The 18,314-nt window shown below is 46.2% G+C and overlaps 4 protein-coding genes across 4 annotated transcripts; 1 reads left to right on the top strand and 3 right to left on the bottom strand.

The window, feature by feature from the left end:
* Positions 1 to 511: 511 nt before the first annotated feature.
* Positions 512 to 724, bottom strand: TREMEDRAFT_36149 (uncharacterized protein; the record flags this gene model as incomplete). Its single annotated transcript, XM_007008444.1, has 1 exon — positions 512 to 724. A coding segment is annotated over one exon (213 nt), but the record flags the coding sequence as incomplete, so codon positions are not given.
* A 9,632-nt stretch (positions 725 to 10,356) lies between these two features.
* TREMEDRAFT_66399 (uncharacterized protein) lies at positions 10,357 to 10,707 on the bottom strand (the record flags this gene model as incomplete). Its single annotated transcript, XM_007008453.1, has 1 exon — positions 10,357 to 10,707. One exon carries the CDS (start codon positions 10,705 to 10,707, stop codon positions 10,357 to 10,359), a length of 351 nt encoding a protein of 116 aa, XP_007008515.1.
* Positions 10,708 to 11,059: 352 nt separating this feature from the next.
* Positions 11,060 to 11,847, bottom strand: TREMEDRAFT_72573 (uncharacterized protein; the record flags this gene model as incomplete). Its single annotated transcript, XM_007008452.1, has 1 exon — positions 11,060 to 11,847. The coding sequence occupies one exon, from the start codon at positions 11,845 to 11,847 to the stop codon at positions 11,272 to 11,274; it is 576 nt and encodes a 191-aa protein (XP_007008514.1). The 3' UTR covers positions 11,060 to 11,271.
* A 1,256-nt stretch (positions 11,848 to 13,103) lies between these two features.
* On the top strand, positions 13,104 to 14,044 carry TREMEDRAFT_72572 (uncharacterized protein). Its single transcript, XM_007008451.1, has 2 exons — positions 13,104 to 13,628; positions 13,822 to 14,044. The coding sequence occupies exons 1-2, from the start codon at positions 13,267 to 13,269 to the stop codon at positions 14,006 to 14,008; spliced, it is 549 nt and encodes a 182-aa protein (XP_007008513.1). The 5' UTR covers positions 13,104 to 13,266; the 3' UTR covers positions 14,009 to 14,044.
* The last annotated feature ends 4,270 nt before the right edge of the window (positions 14,045 to 18,314 follow it).

Genomic DNA, 18,314 nt, shown 5'->3' with positions numbered 1-18,314 from the left:
GTTCGCTGCCGCTTGGTGGCGTGATCGTATCTGAAAAGTCATGCAACAGCTCTTCCTAGTAATCTGGCTGGGAAAATTGGTGTGGGAGATTGAGGCTCACATATCTTTGAGATGTCTGCATGCATGGGGCTCAAATCCTACCAAAATATCTGCAGGATTCTCCTCTACCAGGTACCACAAGTAGCTGCGCATCAACATTGTAGAGGTTTGTCTGGGAAACACGTAGAACATCATGCAGTTTGGTCAAAAATCATGGTTTTTGGCCAAAATGGTCAAAAGTGCCCCTTCAGGATATGATTGTCACATGTCACTCTCAGTCATACATCCAAACCAAAAGCAGCTTGACAGATCTGGATTGGATAGATGTACGAAATGTCTTAAGACCTTAGCCATGCATACCTTAAGCTGAGTGTTGTAAAGCACATCAAAGTTGACTACCATGATTCACCTGCCAAATTACTATGAAAAGCAGTTGCATGACTTTTTGGACCCGACTGTATTGATCGAATTCTCACTTCCTTCTGGGGTCTGTTTTCCTCTTTTCTAGGAATTCGTCAAACACGGCCAGATCTTCGACATTTTCTCGTGGTTCCCAGTCATAGGCAGCATTCCCTGTGTATCCTAACCATTTTACCTCGAATTCCTCCCTTCCCCGTCGAATTCTGCTATCCACAATTGCTTCTACATGGAATTCCTCCTGGCCGTTAATTATTACAGGCGGTGGGGCTTTGTCTGTCGACCTGGTATCATGTCCTTAGGATACAGTTCCAACAGTGTGACATTGAAGACATTGTGCACTCTCATTGATGGAGGTAGATCCAATTCGAAAGTGTTCTTTCCAACCCTCCTCTTAATCTTGAAAGGGAAAGGACCAACATATTTCGCTTCTAATTTTTGACTTGCTCGTTCCGTAGTCAGATACTTGGTACTTAACAGTACTTCCTCTCCCTCTCTGAATTCCTCTGGGATGCTTTGTGTCTTCTGTTGTAGTATTCCCCACTAATCTCATTATCCATTATGACCTGCTCTTGAACTGCCGCATGCAGGTCTCCCATATCTTTCCCTTTTCTTTCTAGTTTGTTTGACTTTGATCGAATATCGTGCAAATGGATGTCGTAGTGTGGCACATAGCCGTAACACGCTTTGAATGGACACAGACCATGGCTACTATGTGGAGAACAATTATAAGCAAACTCAGCAACTGGTAGGAGTTGATCCCAATTGTCCATGATGTAGTTCACATACATTCCAAGTAGGATCTCCATCTGTTAATTTACTCGTTCAGTCTGTCCGTCTGTTTGAGGGTGGTACGCCGTTGAATACAAGTTCTTTATACCCAGGAATTGACATATTTCCTTCCAGATTTCAGCTGTAAATTGAGTCCCCCTATCTGATACGATGATTCAAGGTACCCCGTGCTTAGAAAATATCTCCTTGATGTATATGTCGGCCACCTTGTTTGCTGTCAAGCCGGTTGTACAAATGAATCGAGCCATGTCACGAAGTGACAAGACAGTTTGATAGTGATAGTGATAGGATGGGTTGGGTATTTAACCAGCGACCGGCGGTATGCAGTAACCGCCGGTTAATAGGCCTTTTAGCACAGTGGTTTAGACCGCTGCCTCTGAAGGGCACTGTTATATCGTCCCAATGCTGGTTAGTTGGTCTCGTGACAAGCCATCTTGGTCAGTTGGTCAACTATCACCAGAATTGCGTCGAACTCTGTCGATTTTGGCAGGGGTCCCACCATACCCATGGAGATATCTGTCCAGGGGAGTGTAGGTACCGGTAAAGAGACTTGATGTCCATAAGGTTGATGTCTGTGAGTCTTGTGTCAGTTGCAAATCTCACACCCTTTCACATTTTTAGCAATATAATCATCCAAATGCGGCCAATGATAGTCTTCTTTGACCGTGGTGATAGTTTTGTCTCTCCCAGGGTGTCCTACTAATTTCGAATCGTGTCTTGCTTTCATCACTTCTAATCTTGCTTGTCCCTCTGGTATGACCACTCTGTTCTTGTACAGAAGTAATCCGCTTTGTGTCCATGATACTACTGGGATCTCTTTGCTAATCTGTAGGTTCTGTGTGGTCTGTGTGTTCTGTGTGCTATGTGTCTGTGTCAATTGCAGTCCTAGTCGTCGTATGTTCGCTGTGTCTTCTGAGTCTTTTAGTCCGTTTTTGATGAGGCCAAATAATGAGTCTTCCCGGATTGCTCCTCTTACTATGTGTCTTGGTCCTTTTTCTTCTGAGTCCATCGAATTCAATGGAAAGACTACAAGGAGACTATTATGAGCAGTATATATAGTTTTCAGTGAGTTCTGCTCGCAAACTGTCTAGCTCCATGTCTCGCCCATCTCACCTGTCTTGCCTTGCTTCTCACTTTGTCTCGCCTGAGATTTCGTCTATCCCACCTAACATCTCACCTATCTCGCTTGATGTCTCACCCTATCTTGCTATGTATCTCACCTATCTCGCCTGGTATCCACCTGTCTCGCTATGTATTGTCCCTGAACTCTCAGTGTCCAAGGGGCACAACCCAAGGGCTTGCAGCGTTGTGACACGCTTAGGAGCAAGAGTGGTTGTGTGAGATTGATGAGTTGAGAGCAAAATAATTGAAATGTGAGTGTAACATATGTCACTATTGTTGCTCACAAAAACTCCAACTTTATTTTTGCCCTCCCAAACATTGACTGAATATCTTTTATGCTTTCCACTCAAAGTAGCCCCTACTGGCGAGAGCGATTCGCTTGGTGGGCATTTAACATAGCTGCGAGCACAAAGCAATAGGTGGCAATAGTAAGTTTGCGCAAAACTGTGTTCAAAGTGTGACTTTACCGTGCTACGGAGATGCCGATCTCAAATCTGACTTTTGATGTTACTAGAGCGTATGAGGGCGAGCTTGAAAACACCCTGACCTAGTTAATTGGAGCAAAAATGAGCGACAAGGGTTGAACCACTCAAAGAATACTTGCAACAGGTGGTAATAGTAACTTTGCGCAAAACTGGTCACAAAGTGTGACTGTACTCTGCTACTAATGGAACGATTGCCAATCTGACTTTGGATGTAGATAGAGTGCGTGAGGACAAGCTCGAAAAGATTAATACTAGCTACCTGGGGCTAAACTGAGCGACTGCGAAGAGTTTGCATCATTTGGCAGAGAACTTCCTGAGAATTTGTCACTTTGGTGATTTTGAATTTCGCAAACAGTTGCTAATTTGTGTATTGTAACTTTTGAGACTCGCTTTTGTACTCTCTCCCTGTCACGGCCGTCGAATAACTTCTTTTCAATAGACCAACGGTCGACGAACCTCGGCTAACTTGGTGGTCCTAATTCGATGTCTCACCCAACCAGGAGGGCGCAGACGTCGAAAGGAGTGTAACTACGGCGAGCTTCGGCGTAGTTACTCTATCTGGGGGTTTTCTCTGATGGCGATGTATCTCGTTTTGTATAGTAGCTATCTCTATCAATCTTTCACTACTGACAACAATCAAGGATCGCTGAAGAACTTCAGCGATCTTCTCAGCTAAATGTATCCACCACTCCTAGATGTTCATCCAACCCATCCGCGCTTCGACGCACTTCGGCCAACTTCCCCGAACCACCGAACACCCGATCCTCTAACCTCATCGTACCTCGGTTCCCTTTACCCTTAACCTGTCTAACTTCGCCTAACTTTGTCGTGGTTGGTCTAAGATGTCCTAGGATACGTGTAAACCAAAGAGGTCGAGAATTGATGGAGGTTTGATGGTCAAAGGAGGGTCGTTGTTGGTGGGATTTAGGGGTGTCACGACGTAGTTTGTGACACTCCCTGACCCATTCCCCAACAACCTGCAATTGATACAGACGATAAAGGCCACAACAGAGTATTCTGCTGCGAAGAATTTCCCATAATAGGCTAAGTACTTCCTGAGAAATCGTCACTTTGGTGATTGTCAATTTCACAATCAGTTGCTAATTTGCGCATTGTAACTTTTGAGAATTGCTCTTGTACTCTCTCCCTGACCCCAGCCCCAATCAAGCTGCAATTGATACTGATGATAGAGGCCACAGTAGCGCATCATTCTGCGAAGAGTTTGCCAAAATAGGCTAAGTACTTCCTGAGAAACTGTCGCTTTGGTGATTTTGAGTTTCACAAACAGTTGCTAATTTGCGCATTGTAACTTTTGAGAATTGCTCTTGTACTCGCTTCCTCACCCCATCCCCAATCAAGCTGCAATTGATAGGCATGATAGCGGCCACAACAGGGTATTCTGCTGCGAAGAGTTTGCCACAATAGCCTAAGTACTTCCTGGGAAATTGTCACATCAGTGATTTTGAGTTCTACAAACAGTCTCAATGTGCATTGTAACTTTTGAGATCTGCTCTTGTACTCTCTTCCTGACCCCAGCCCCAATCAAGCTGTAATTCATACTGATGATAGAGGCCACAGTATCGCATCATGCTGCGAAGAGTTTGCATCACTTGGCGGAGTACTTCCTGCGGAATTGTCACTTTGGTGGTTTTGTGTCTTAAGCAGTTCCTAATTTGCGCATTAGCAAAAAATACTGGCAACAGGTGGTAATAGTGACTTTGCGCAAACCTGATCACATAGGGTGACTCTACCCTGTCACTACTGAACCAATCCCAAACTTGGCTTTTCATGTAGCTAGAACCCATGGGGGCGAGCTCAAAAACACCCAGACCTAGTTATCTGGAGGAAAAATGAGCTACAGAGGTTAAAGAACGCAAAAAACACCTAATAGTGTCAGTATTGGTGATTATATTACTAGAATGTCATTGGTAAGAAAGAGTAATGTCTAAAGGCCTTTGTTGACTTAAGACACATGTCTAATGTACCAGTGGTGGGGAGTGGCAATTGGAACTGCCACACTGTGGACTGGCTCACAAGTGAGAAGTGCTGGTTGAAGCATGCCTACCATTCACCAAGAATGCAATTTGCTTCCAGATATAGATAGTGTCGGAAATAGAGAAATCGGTAACTGCCACATTGGAGTGCTATCACTATTTCCGCGTATTCCCTCGTCTCATATCTAACCTCTGTCAATATTGTACTCTGTATGCATTTTACTTCTACATCTGTCAGGTTATGAGCCTGAAATATTGCTTTAAGACAACATCTCACTGCTCCTGACACCCCCTGCGGTCCCTCCAGCATTTGAATCAGTAGAAACTATCAGTAGAATCATCAACCCACTTCAAAACTTTCATTTTTCGCTTCAAATCGTGAATTCTTTGTCGCACTATCTCCACCAATACTGCTCCAATTCCAGGTTGTTGCACAAAATTAAAAGCAATATCTGAAATCTTCAATTTGCATGTTGGAGTATTCTGATGTGTCTCCTCAGGTATGTACATGAATCTCCTCAAATATGTATTCCCATGCGTATCTTCTCAAGTATTCCCGTGTGTCATATCTGCAGAACTACCGACTGAAAATGGGGAACTCTTTGCAGCAGAGTGCACTGTTGTGGCTTCTATCACAGCGGTCGCTCTCACCCGATTGCTTCACAAGTCGTTGTGCAAAATTCAAAACAATACACCTAGAAGTTCCAATTCCACAAACAGTTGCTAATTTGCGCATTGTACCTTTTGAGAATCACTGTTGTACTCTCTCCTGACCCTGGCCCCAATCAATCTGCAATTGATACTCATGATAAAGTCCACAACAGGGTCTTCTGATGCGAAGAGTTTGGCATTGCGCATAAGATTTGGATCACAAAAGATGTCATTTTTGCTACAAAATCAGATTTCTCCAAAGTTCCTCTCGTCCCTACTCTGGAACTTACACCACATATTATTGGTAGTGGCAAGAATATTCACTCCAAATCAGTCAAATCCGACTTGCAGGGACTGAGATAATCAAAAAGCAAATCCGAATTTCACAACTATCTCAATTGGAGTGGAAGAAATTCAAAATGAAATTGCACAAGACCCACAAGACGAAATCAACCGAAATGAAGCTCAGCCATCTGGGCGCATACAAACTCCCTTTGAGCAGCTTGAGGAGCAAAGAAACGCACAGAATCAAGAGTTTTGGCAAAATCTTCAGCGAGATCCTAGACCTCAAAATGCTGGAATGCAAAGAGACCAATTGCAAAATGAAGAGTCCGGCTCCGCATCAGATTCTGATTCTTCAGACAAACTGAACCTACATGATGATGATACCTCTTTCAGTCTTGCTGCACACGCACTCACAGCGACGAGAATTCAAAATGAGTCATTTTTGCTACAAAATCCAATTTCTTCACAAAGTTCCTGGAGTTCCTAATGTAAAACTTACACCACATATCATTGGTAGTGGTGCAGATATTCACCGCAAAGATCAGTCCAATCCGTCTTGCAGGGACTTAGATAATCAAAAAGCAAATTGAGAATTCATGCATCAGCAAAACAGTCACTTCATCAGAAGTGAACGTTCTTGGTTCCCATTGAAACTTTTGAGAATCACTGTTGTACTGTCTCTCTGGCCTCACCCCCACTCAAGCTGCAAATAATACTGATGATAGAGGCCACAGTGGCGCATCATGCTGCAAAGAGTTTGCTACAATAGGCTAAGTACTTCCTGAGGCATCGTCACTCTAGTGGTTTTGTGTCATAAGCAGTTGCTAATTTGTGCATTGTACTTTTGAGAATTGCTGTTGTACTCTCTCCCTGACCTCACCCCCAATCAAGCTGCAATTAATACTGATGATAGAGGCCACAGTGGCGCATCATGCTGCAAAGAGTTCGCTAGGCTAAGTACTTCCTGAGGGATCGTCACTCTAGTGGTTTCGTGTCATAAGCAGTTGCTAATTTGTGTCGGAAATGGTGCAATTGGGTAACTGCCACATGTAGCAATATTACCATTTCCGAGTATTCCCTCGTCTCATATCTGACCTCTGTCAATATTGTACTCTTTATGCATTCTACTTCTACATCTGTCAGGTTATGAGCCTGAAATATCGCTCTTAAGACAACATCTGACTGCTCCCGACACCCCCTTGCGGTCCCTCCAGCATTAGAATCTGTAGAACTATCAGTAGAATCCTCAACTCAAGTCAAAATTTCGCTTTTTCCTTCAAACCACGTTTCTCTCTCAATCTCCACCAATACTACTCCTATACTTGATATCTCTTCGCATCTAAACAGAGTGTCACTGCTTCCACCATAACCGAAAAAGACAGACCAATAGCATTGACAAATAGGCAGATATAGCGAAAGTGAAAATTTTCAACTTCAATATCACTCTTTCAGCCTGAAAAATCGCTTCATCAACACAACTCAGTCAATATTGAACGAAATACATCTCTCTTCGGATTAGTAGGAGCAGTGATGCTCTGTCCAGATTCGAAGAGATATTGACGATCGGAGTAGTCTGAAGGTAGTTAGAAGCAAAAAGCGAAAAAAGACGGTGTTGCACATCAAATGAGTGTCATTGGAATCAAAAACATTCACTTCTGATGAAGTGACTGTTTTGCTGATGCTGTTGGTCTCTCCTTGCTAGTAGTATTAGAAGCAGTGATGCTCTTTCCAGATCCGAAGAGATATTGACGATCGGAGTAGTCTGAAGGAAGTTAGAAGCAAAAAGCAAAAAAAGACGGTGTTGCACATCAAATGAGTGTCATTGGAATCAAAAACATTCACTTCTGATGAAGTGACTGTTTTGCTGATGCTGTTGGTCTCTCCTTGCTAGTAGTATTAGAAGCAGTGATGCTCTTTCCAGATCCGAAGAGATATTGACGATCGGAGTAGTCTGAAGGAAGTTAGAAGCAAAAAGCGAATTTTGCACATCAAATGAGTGTCATGGGAAACAAAAACATTCACTTCTGATGAAGTGACTGTTTTGGTGATGCTGTTGATCTCTCCTTGCTAGTAGTATTAGTAGCAGTGATGCTCTGTCCAAATTCAAAGAGATATTGACGATCAGAGTAGTCTGAAGGAAGTTAGAACCAAAAAGAGAAAAAAGACGGTGTTGCACATCAAATGAGTGTCATTGGAATCAAAAACATTCACTTCTGATGAAGCGACTGTTTCGCTGTTGCTGTTGGTCTGTCCTTGCTAGTAGTAGTGGAAGCTGTGACACTCCTTCTAGATCCAAAGACATATTGACAATTGGATTAGTCCGAACGGAATTAGAAAAAGAAGGAGAAAAAGATGATTTTGCGCATTGAATGAGTGCCATCGGGAATTGACAAGGTTCACTTCTGAGGAAGCAACTATTGATACCCAAGCAAAAGGAGGAGTAGTGGAAATTAAATTCTTCACTTGGGTGATGATTCTACTGATGGTTATCATGCTGGAGGGATCTCAGAAGTGTCGGGAGCAGATAGATTTTGTCTTAAAAGCAATGCAGCAGGCTGATAACCTGTCAGATGTAGGAGTAGGATGCATAAAGAGAAACTACAATATTGACAGGGGTTAGATATGAATGAGACAAGGGAATGTGCGGAGATAGCAATAGCGCTCCAAGGTGGCAGTCTTGATTGACCTACTTCCAACACATTTGGGCATTGGTCAACTAGATGTAGATTCAGCACATACTCCTGGTATACCAGCATTTCCAAACCACTTACTGTCCTCCTGTCAGAGGGGAGGGTGAGTATCCACTTGTCAGCTGGAGGTATACCAGGTATACCACTCATGCATGTTATGTCATAATTAGAGCAATCAATAACTGCCTCATTGGATATGATAGCAGAGAGAAAGAGTCAAGAGGAACAGGAGAAGAGAAAGGAGCAGGAGACAGTAGGGGGGGATAGTTGAAGGGATCTCTGAAGGGGGACGATTCGCCACGGGGAGGCAGGCTTCGGCGACCCCAGGAGTAGCTGAGATGGGTGGAGGGATGAAACTTCCTCTCCCAGATCTATGGAGGGGAGAAAGGTCACGGCTTTCATCTCGGAGTGTGAAGTACATTTCGAAATCAACACTTGCAAATTCCCCACCGACCGAGTAAAAATCTTTTTCATGATCTCCTTTCTGCGTGAAACTCCTCTCCTTGCTGTCCAGCCGGATTTACCTAAAGACGACCCTCCCCAACATCTTCTGGACTACAAGAAGTTTATCCAGTAGCTCAAGACCAAATTTGGAGATCCTGACAAAGAGGTGTCACGAACTACGTCGTGACACCTCGATTATTCTACCAACAATGACCCTCCTTTGACCATCAAAACCCCCATCACGTCTTAACCTCTTTACTCTACACGTAACTCAGGACTTCTGAGACCAAGTACGGCGAAGTTAGACGGAGTTAGGCTAGGTAGGGACAATGGGAGCAGAAGTACGGCGAAGTTAGACGGAGTTAGGCTAGGTAGGGACAATGGGAGCAGAAGTGCGGCGATGTTAGGCGGAGTTAGTCTAAGTAGGGACAATGGGAGCAGAAGTACGGCGAAGTTAGACGGAGTTAGGCTAAGTAGGGACAATGGGAGCAGAAGTGCGGCGATGTTAGGCGGAGTTAGTCGAAGGAGGAAGAGGATGGCCGAGGGCTCGGGGAAGTTGGACGAAGTGCGTTGAAGTACGTCAAAGCGCGAGAGGGTTGGATGAACGTCTAGGAGGAGTAGATAATATTAGCTGAGAAGATCGCTGAAGTTCTTCAGCGATCCTTGATTGTTGTCAGTAGTAAAAGACAGATAGAGATAGCTATAAATCAAGATACATCGCCATCAGTAGATCAAAACCCTAGTTAGAGTAACTACGCCGAAGTACGCCGTAGTTACACCCCTTTCGACGTCTGCGCCCTCCTGGTTGGGTGAGACATCGACTCAGAGCGTGAAGTTAGCCGAGGTTCGTCGACCGTCGGTCTATTAAGAAGTAGTTGTTCGACGGCCGTGACAAGAGGGAACAGCGGCAAGAGGGATAAACAAACTGCGACAGAATGGGTCGGCTTTGGCGTACTTCTAGAATCGACACGGCTGAACGTACAGGGTTAACTCCTTTTCAGGCAGTCTCAGAATGACTGTAGAAAGACCTGAGAGTTAATCTGACAGCCCTGGGATCCCTCAGTCACGAGTAGTAACACAAACCTGGGCTTATTCAAATTTCAATAGTACATGGATTTCGAAAACAAATAGAATCAACGCGGCTGAACTTACAGGGTTAATTCTTTTTCAGGCAGTCTCAGAATGGGCCAAAGTAGGTGCCTGAAAGACCTCTTCCTCATTGATGAATTCTCAAAAGTTACACTTCTGACCTTCTCATTCTTCTCATTCCTCTTTGCGCTCGCTACACTGGCGCACATTGTTTAAGTGACTTCCGATCTATCCCCTTCTACAGCACTGACGTGCTCTTTGTCATCATTGTCCAATCCACTCTACGCTATCACTTCATCCTTCATTGTCATTGTCCTCTGAAGTCAGGTCCTGGTCACTGCCTAGCTCTCAGGTCGTAACAGTATCCCGTTCAGATATATTATCACGGTGTGTTCCTTCAAAGACTTGGAAGTCGTCTTGTAGTTGTCTGATTTGGTTCTTGACACGGGCAATGATGTGGTGAACATTGGAAAGTGCATTGCGCAAGGTGGATGATGGGTCTGTGATTTGGTTGGAGAGGATCTCTAGACAGAGAGCTTGAATGTGTTTATCAGAAGTGGTGTGGGTTGTACCGTCAGGCTGGATGGTAGACAAAGAGGAAGATTGTGGTCTGTGGCCTTGAACTTGGGATCGAGTGAGAGGTCGTGTGTCTGTTGGAGCAGTAGCAGCCGCTTGAGGAGCAGTTGATGGGTTGGACATTGTTGTGTTGGTCATTGGCCGGGTGAGGTGTGGTCATGTATTTGATTTTGACTACGAGCTAGTCGCTAGTTGTTGTATTTGAATGGTGTATGTATCAACTGTATGCCTGTAGCCTGTACCGAGTTGATTCACGAATAGCATACTGAGAAACATTACCAGGATGTGGGGTGATGGGGATTCATCTATGCACATGCACTCACTGGAGTGGATGATATACACGTGGGTATTTACAGACATTCAAGTGGTTATGCCGTCCGCCACAACGCACTTTTGCCGTAGCGCCGCTAGTGCCGTGTCATCACTCCTACCACCACCACCACCACTACCACCACCACCACCACCACGGCTATCACTCCCACCACCATCACTCCCACCACCACCACAACCACTCCCACCACCATCACTCCCACCACCACCATGCCATCCACGCTATCCACCCTGTTCGACTCTTTCTCTTTACCTCCTCCATCCCAGCCAACCACCCGGAATCTCTACCGGGGCAAGCTCAATCAGACCTCGTTGACCCCCATGGACATGGATTCCGTCAGGGCCAGTCTATCATCGTCAGGTCCATCCTCCACCATCAAGTTCTCCTTCTCCCCAACCCCCCTGGACCATCTCGCCGCCCTCGTCGCCTCCCCACAGTCCCAGCCGGCCGGCGCCGTCGACATGTCTGCCTTGTCCCGCCGTGTGCAATCTTGGTCGCTTACTTTTCAAGATGTTGTCCGGCATGAATATCTGACCTCTGAAGCCAAGCTCCAATCGCTCCTGTCCCGCACCCTCGTCACGGCCTCTCGCGGTCTGCATCATCATCTGTATCAGACCGAAGTGGACTGGCTGCCCATAAAGGAGTGGTACAAGCTCGTGGCCCCTCTGCCCACTCTGGACGACCACTCTCCTTTTGAACAATCTGGCCAGACAGATCTCGCCCTTTTCCGTGCCTACCCCGGTCTGCCTCCTCGTCCTCGGATGCACGTCGTACACTGGGAAGTCAAACGGGACGACCTGTTGACCACCGACCTGCTCTTGGACCTCGTCTCTGTCCTCCGACGCCGCTCCACTCTGGCGCAGGACGCTTGGCCTAGGTTGATGTTGGACGCAGACGACAGACCTGTGCTCGATCAGCCCGACATGGACCATAGCTGTTCGTTTTCTGTCGAGTTCCAGGAGAGCATCGCAACGTTGTTACATCAAGTGGGTCGTCCTTCTGTGCTTTCTTCTCTTTCCCATTCCGTCCCTCCTCTCATCTTCCCCCTCTTCCCCCTCTTCCTCTCTTCCTCTCGCTCTGTTTCCCTTTCTTCCCCCGCGCATGGCTGACCTCTCAGCTCGTCGTCGAATTCAATCGTAATCATACCGGTCTCATCCTTCTGTCCTCCTGGTCCAATTACGTCCTCGTTCACCGCGTCCGCTCAGATCTCATCCATTTCTCTCCCATCATCACCACCAGCACCGACGACCTCACACCATGGGGAGAAACCGTGGCGTCGAGAGACGAGTGGACGCCACTGAAATTGATCTTCGCATTGGGGTTCGTGGGTGACGATGGAATGGGCCCTGGCCGGGCCGAACCTGGGGGACCGATATCCTGCTTGTTGGGGTTCTATCTTCCGTGGCCAAAGACTTCACACACGCCCGGAAAGACCCGAACGAAAACCAAGACACCAAAGCAAAAGTCAAGATCGGGTGGATCGAAGAAAAGGAAGCCAGACGATCAAGGGCCGTCGGGGCATGGCAGGGACGGCGACGTCCGAGGCCAAGGGCCAGGGCGAGATCGACAAGGTGATCATCCGCCGGGTGGACAGGATCAAGGGGGCACGACGGACGGTGACGTGGACGATGAGCGAGGGGCAGATGAGATAACAGAGGAAAACGTCTTATCACACTCGAGTGATCAGGCTGCGAGCTGGAGGAAACGAGCGAGATTGACACCTCGGTCGCTCTGTCTATCATCCAGTGTCTTCTCGGATCAATCTCAATCACCTTCGCCCCTGGGTTCGAGTCCTCCGACGACTGTATCACCCGTGACATCTGTCAAGTCGGGTAGGAATTCCTCGTACCATGACCCAAACGTGAGTCTAGTCTCCGTTTTTTCCCAACGCGCTCGCTCTCCTCCTCTGCTCTGTCCCGTTGTCCAATCTCTGCACATCGTCCTGTTCGTCCGAACTCTTGCATCTCATCTTGTTCCTCGCGCAGCTCGCTCACACGTGATAGGACTCGTTCCCTCCCGTGATCTCTCTTTCATTCGATCCCAAGGTATTCCTCTCGGATGATCTGACGCACGAGTGGGATTGCAAACTCCTAAACAACGTTGCTTGGATACCTAGCGTTCCTCATCCCCGAAAAGACGATACGTCCATCGTCCCTGACGATCCCACCTCTGTACCATTACCATCCTCGTCCTTGCCAACAACCGCTCGATTTCAACACTCGCACTCACACTCGTCCCTTGTCAACAGGCCCGGTTGGCAACTGTTGCTCTCCACCGAGACATCCCCATCGTGCATACGACTCCAAGCTCACATTTCTTCTGGCAGGTTGTGGGATGTGTTTAGAGCGACCATGGGCGACCAAACCGTTGCCGTCAAGCTTGTCAACTTTGACACATTCTCCAAAACTCGTCAGCCCATCAAGGAGGAAAGAGACGTCAGTGGTGAGATGGGGGACAGAGACGTGGCAGAATCAGAACGAGATCCCGACCGAGAAGAAGAAGAAGGTTATACCGCCCTCGAAGCTGAACGAGCCGTGTGGAACGAGATAAACTTACTGCGAGGACCTCTGGTCCATCTGCAGGGTAATCAGATCCCTCGTTTGTTCGGAGTGTGGGATGCAGTGGGAACGAACGATCGATTATGTCATCCTGAGCGAGCGGCAGTCACCATGGTCGTCATGGGGTATGCGGGGATCGAATCTCATGTTCCTTTGTGAGCGTCTCATTTCGATCATGCCTTAGCTTGCCCCCGTTCGCTCGTATGCTCAAGAATGCCGGTGTCGTTGTCGTCCTGGGTTGGGCTGGGGTTCCATCATCACGTTCTGGCTCGGGGTCACGTTTTATCTTTGTTCTCTCTTCACGTTTTGTCTCTGTTCCGTCTTTCCGACACGTATCTGACACTCCAGGGAGACGGTCATATCCATCTATTCAGCGCTTCACCGTTCAGGTACCCTTCATGGAGATGTGGCACGTCGTCACGTTCTCGTCGATCCACTCGGACTCGCAAGACTGATCGACTTTGATTGTTCGAGAAAAGGTGCACGGTCGGAATTGGAGGCAGAGATCAACTTGGTCAAAGACGTGTTTGGATGATTGATGAAAGATTTGTTCATGCATTCCCATCGGTCGACCACGAGTACGAGTGTTCGGTGTGAGGAGTGTTCCCTCCCGATGGGTTCGTCTAGCGTGAGGACGCTCCATGGGCAATGAAAAATGACAATGACCATGAGCAATGACAATGACAATGAGCCACGAGCCACCAGCACTGCAAACTTTGAATGTCGAAATTGAGCATCTCAATCTCGACATTCTAACACTGTCCCAAAAGGAATCAACCCAGTCAAGCCCACGTGATTCTATTCAGTTTCAAACTTTATCAACTTTTGAATGTTGATAAAGCCCACAAAGGTGTTACCCCTTGGACCAGGGGACACTCCCCGTGCTGCCAGATATCTTCAGAGGGCTGATTACAGACATTCCAAACCCTGTCCCAAAAGGAATCAAACCAAATGGTCAAGCCCACAGGATTCCATCAGTTTCAAAGTTTTCATACTTTTGAAATCTGATTAAGCCCACATCAGTGTTACCCCTCGTATTCCCGTGTCTTGTATCCAGCTCTGTTCAAATTGTAGTCTTTATCAAGTTCTACTTCTACATCTGACACTCTCCTCACTCTTGAGGGTTTGTGTCTTATTTGCGCATTGTAACTTTTGAGAATTGCCCCAGTCACAAGAGGTAATGCACACCTGGGCTTATCTGAATTTCAATAGTACATGGATTACGAAATCAATTAGAATCGACACGGCTGAACGTACAGGGTTGATTCCTTTTGAGACAGTCTCAGAATGCCTATGAAAAGCCCTTAAATCAGTTCTGACAGCCCTGAGATCCCTTGGGCACGAGCAGTAACACACACCTGGTCTTATTCAAATTTCAATAGTACATGGATTACGAAATGAATTAGAATCGACACGGCTGAACGTACAGGGTTGGTTCCTTTTGAGACAGTCTCAGAATGCCTGTGAAAAGCCCTTAAATCAGTTCTGACAGCCCTGAGATCCCTCAGTCACGAGAGGTAACACGTACCTGCACTTATTCAAATTTCAACAGTACATGGATTACAAAATCAATTAGAACCGGCACGGCTGAACGTACAGGGTTGATTCCTTTTGAGACAGTCTCAGAATGCCTGTGAAAAGCCCTTAAATCAGTTCTGACAGCCCTGAGATCCCTCAGTCACGAGAGGTAACACGTACCTGCACTTATTCAAATTTCAACAGTACATGGATTACAAAATCAATTAGAACCGGCACGGCTGAACGTACAGGGTTGATTCCTTTTGAGACAGTCTCAGAATGCCTGTGAAAAGCCCTTAAATCAGTTCTGACAGCCCTGAGATCCCTTGGGCACGAGTGGTAACACACACCTGGTCTTATTCAAATTTCAATAGTACATGGATTTCAAAATCAATTAGAATCGACACAGCTGAACGTACAGGGTTCATTCCTTTTGAGACAGTCTCAGAATGCCTGTGAAAAGCCCTTAAATCAGTTCTGACAGCCCTGAGATCCCTCAGTCACAAGCAGTAACACACACCTGGTCTTATTCAAATTTCAATAGTACATGGATTACGAAATCAATTAGAATCGACACGGCTGAACGTACAGGGTTGATTCCTTTTGAGACAGTCTCAGATTGGGCCAAAGTAGGTGCCTGAAGTGGAGTGACAGCCCTGAGTTCCCTCAATCACGAGTGGTAACACGCACCTGGGTTCATTCCTTTTGAGACAGTCTCAGAATGCCTGTGAAAAGCCCTTAAATCAGTTCTGACAGCCCTGAGATCCCTCAGTCACAAGCAGTAACACACACCTGGTCTTATTCAAATTTCAATAGTACATGGATTACGAAATCAATTAGAATCGACACGGCTGAACGTACAGGGTTGATTCCGTTTGAGACAGTCTCAGAATGCCTCTGAAAAGCCCTTAAATCAGTTCTGACAGCCCTGAGATCCCTTGGGCACGAGCAGTAACACACACCTGGTCTTATTCAAATTTCAATAGTACATGGATTACAAAATCAAAGAGAATCCACACGGCTGAACGTACAGGGTTGATTCCTTTTGAGACAGTCTCAGAATGGGCCAAAGTAGGTGCCTGAAGTGGACTGACAGCCCTGAGATCCCTCAGTCACGAGCAGTAACACACACCTGGTCTGATTCAATTTTCAATAGTACATGGATTACGAAATCAATTAGAATCGACACGGCTGAACGTGCAGGGTTCATTCCTTTTGAGACAGTCTCAGCTTGGGCCAAAGTAGGTGCCTGAAGTGGACTGACAGCGCTGAGATCCCTCAGTCACGAGTGGTAACACACACCTGGTCTTATTCAAATTTCAATAGTACATGGATTACGAAATCAATTAGAATCGACACGGCTGAACGTACAGGGTTCATTCCTTTTGAGACAGTCTCAGAATGCCTGTGAAAAGCCCTTAAATTAGTTCTGACAGCCCTGAGATCCCTTGGGCACGAGCAGTAACACACACCTGGTCTTATTCAAATTTCAATAGTACATGGATTACGAAATCAATTAGAATCGACACGGCTGAACGTACAGGGTTGATTCCGTTTGAGACAGTCTCAGAATGCCTCTGAAAAGCCCTTAAATCAGTTCTGACAGCCCTGAGATCCCTTGGGCACGAGCAGTAACACACACCTGGTCTTATTCAAATTTCAATAGTACATGGATTACGAAATCAATTAGAATCGACACGGCTGAACGTGCAGGGTTAATTCCTTTTGAGACAGTCTCAGCTTGGGCCAAAGTAGGTGCCTGAAGTGGACTGACAGCGCTGAGATCCCTCAGTCACGAGTGGTAACACACACCTGGTCTTATTCAAATTTCAATAGTACATGGATTACGAAATCAATTAGAATCGACACGGCTGAACGTACAGGGTTCATTCCTTTTGAGACAGTCTCAGAATGCCTGTGAAAAGCCCTTAAATCAGTTCTGACAGCCCTGAGATCCCTCAGTCACAAGCAGTAACACACACCTGGTCTTATTCAAATTTCAATAGTACATGGATTATGAAATCAATTAGAATCAACACGGCTGAACGTACAGGGTTGATTCCTTTTGAGACAGTCTCAGAATGCCTGTGAAAAGCCCTTAAATCAGTTCTGACAGCCCTGAGTTCCCTCAGTCACGAGTGGTAACACGTACCTGCGCTTATTCAAATTACAATAGTACATGGATTTTGAAATCAATTAGAATCGACACGGCTGAACGTACAGGGTTCATTCCTTTTGAGACAGTCGCAGAATGGGCCAGAGTAGGTGCCTGAAATGGACTGACAGCCCTGAGATCCCTCAGTCACGAGTGGTAACACGTACCTGGGCTTATTCAAATTTCAATAGTACATGGATTACGAAATCAATTAGAACCGACACGGCTGAACGTACAGGGTTGATTCCTTTTGAGACAGTCTCAGAATGCATGTGAAAAGCCCTTAAATCAGTTTTGACAGCCCTGAGATCCCTTGGGCACGAGCAGTAACACACACCTGGTCTTATTCAAATTTCAATAGTACATGGATTACGAAATCAATTAGAATCGACACGGCTGAACGTACAGGGTTGATTCCTTTTGAGACAGTCTGAGAATGGGCCAAAGTAGGTACCTGAAGTGGAGTGACAGCCCTGAGATCCCTCAGTCAGGAGTGGTAACACGTACCTGCGCTTATTCAAATTTCAATAGTACATGGATTACGAAATCAATTAGGATTGACACGGCTGAATGTGCAGGGTTCATTCCTTTTGAGACAGTCTCAGAATGGGCCAAAGTAGGTGCCTGAAGTGGACTGACAGCCCTGAGATCCCTTGGGCACGAGCAGTAACACACACCTGGTCTTATTCAAATTTCAATAGTACATGGATTACGAAATCAATTAGAATTGACACGGCTGAACTTACAGGGTTGATTCCTTTTGAGACAGTCTCAGAATGGGCCGAAGTAGGTGCCTGAAGTGGACTGACAGCCCTGAGATCCCTCAGTCACAAGTGGTAACACGCACCTGGGCTTATTCAAATTTCAATAGTACATGGATTACGAAATCAATTAGAATCGACACGGCTGAAGGTACAGGGTTGATTCCTTTTCAGACAGTCTCAGAATGCCTCTGAAAAGCCCTGAGAACAGTTCTGACAGCCCTGAGATCCCTCAGTCACGAGTGGTAACACGTACCTGCGCTTATGCAAATTTCATAGTACATGGGATTACGAAATCATTAGATCGACACGGCTGACGTACAGGGTTGATTCTTTTGAGACAGTCTCAGAATGCCTCTGAAAAGCCCTGAGAACAGTTCTGACAGCCCTGAGATCCCTCAGTCACA

The sequence above is a fragment of the Tremella mesenterica genome (genome assembly GCF_000271645.1).
Source record: "Tremella mesenterica DSM 1558 unplaced genomic scaffold TREMEscaffold_22, whole genome shotgun sequence".
Classification (NCBI taxonomy): Eukaryota; Fungi; Basidiomycota; class Tremellomycetes; order Tremellales; family Tremellaceae; genus Tremella; species Tremella mesenterica.
Note: the sequence above shows the minus strand (reverse complement) of the source record. Positions and strands in the feature narration are given on the sequence as shown.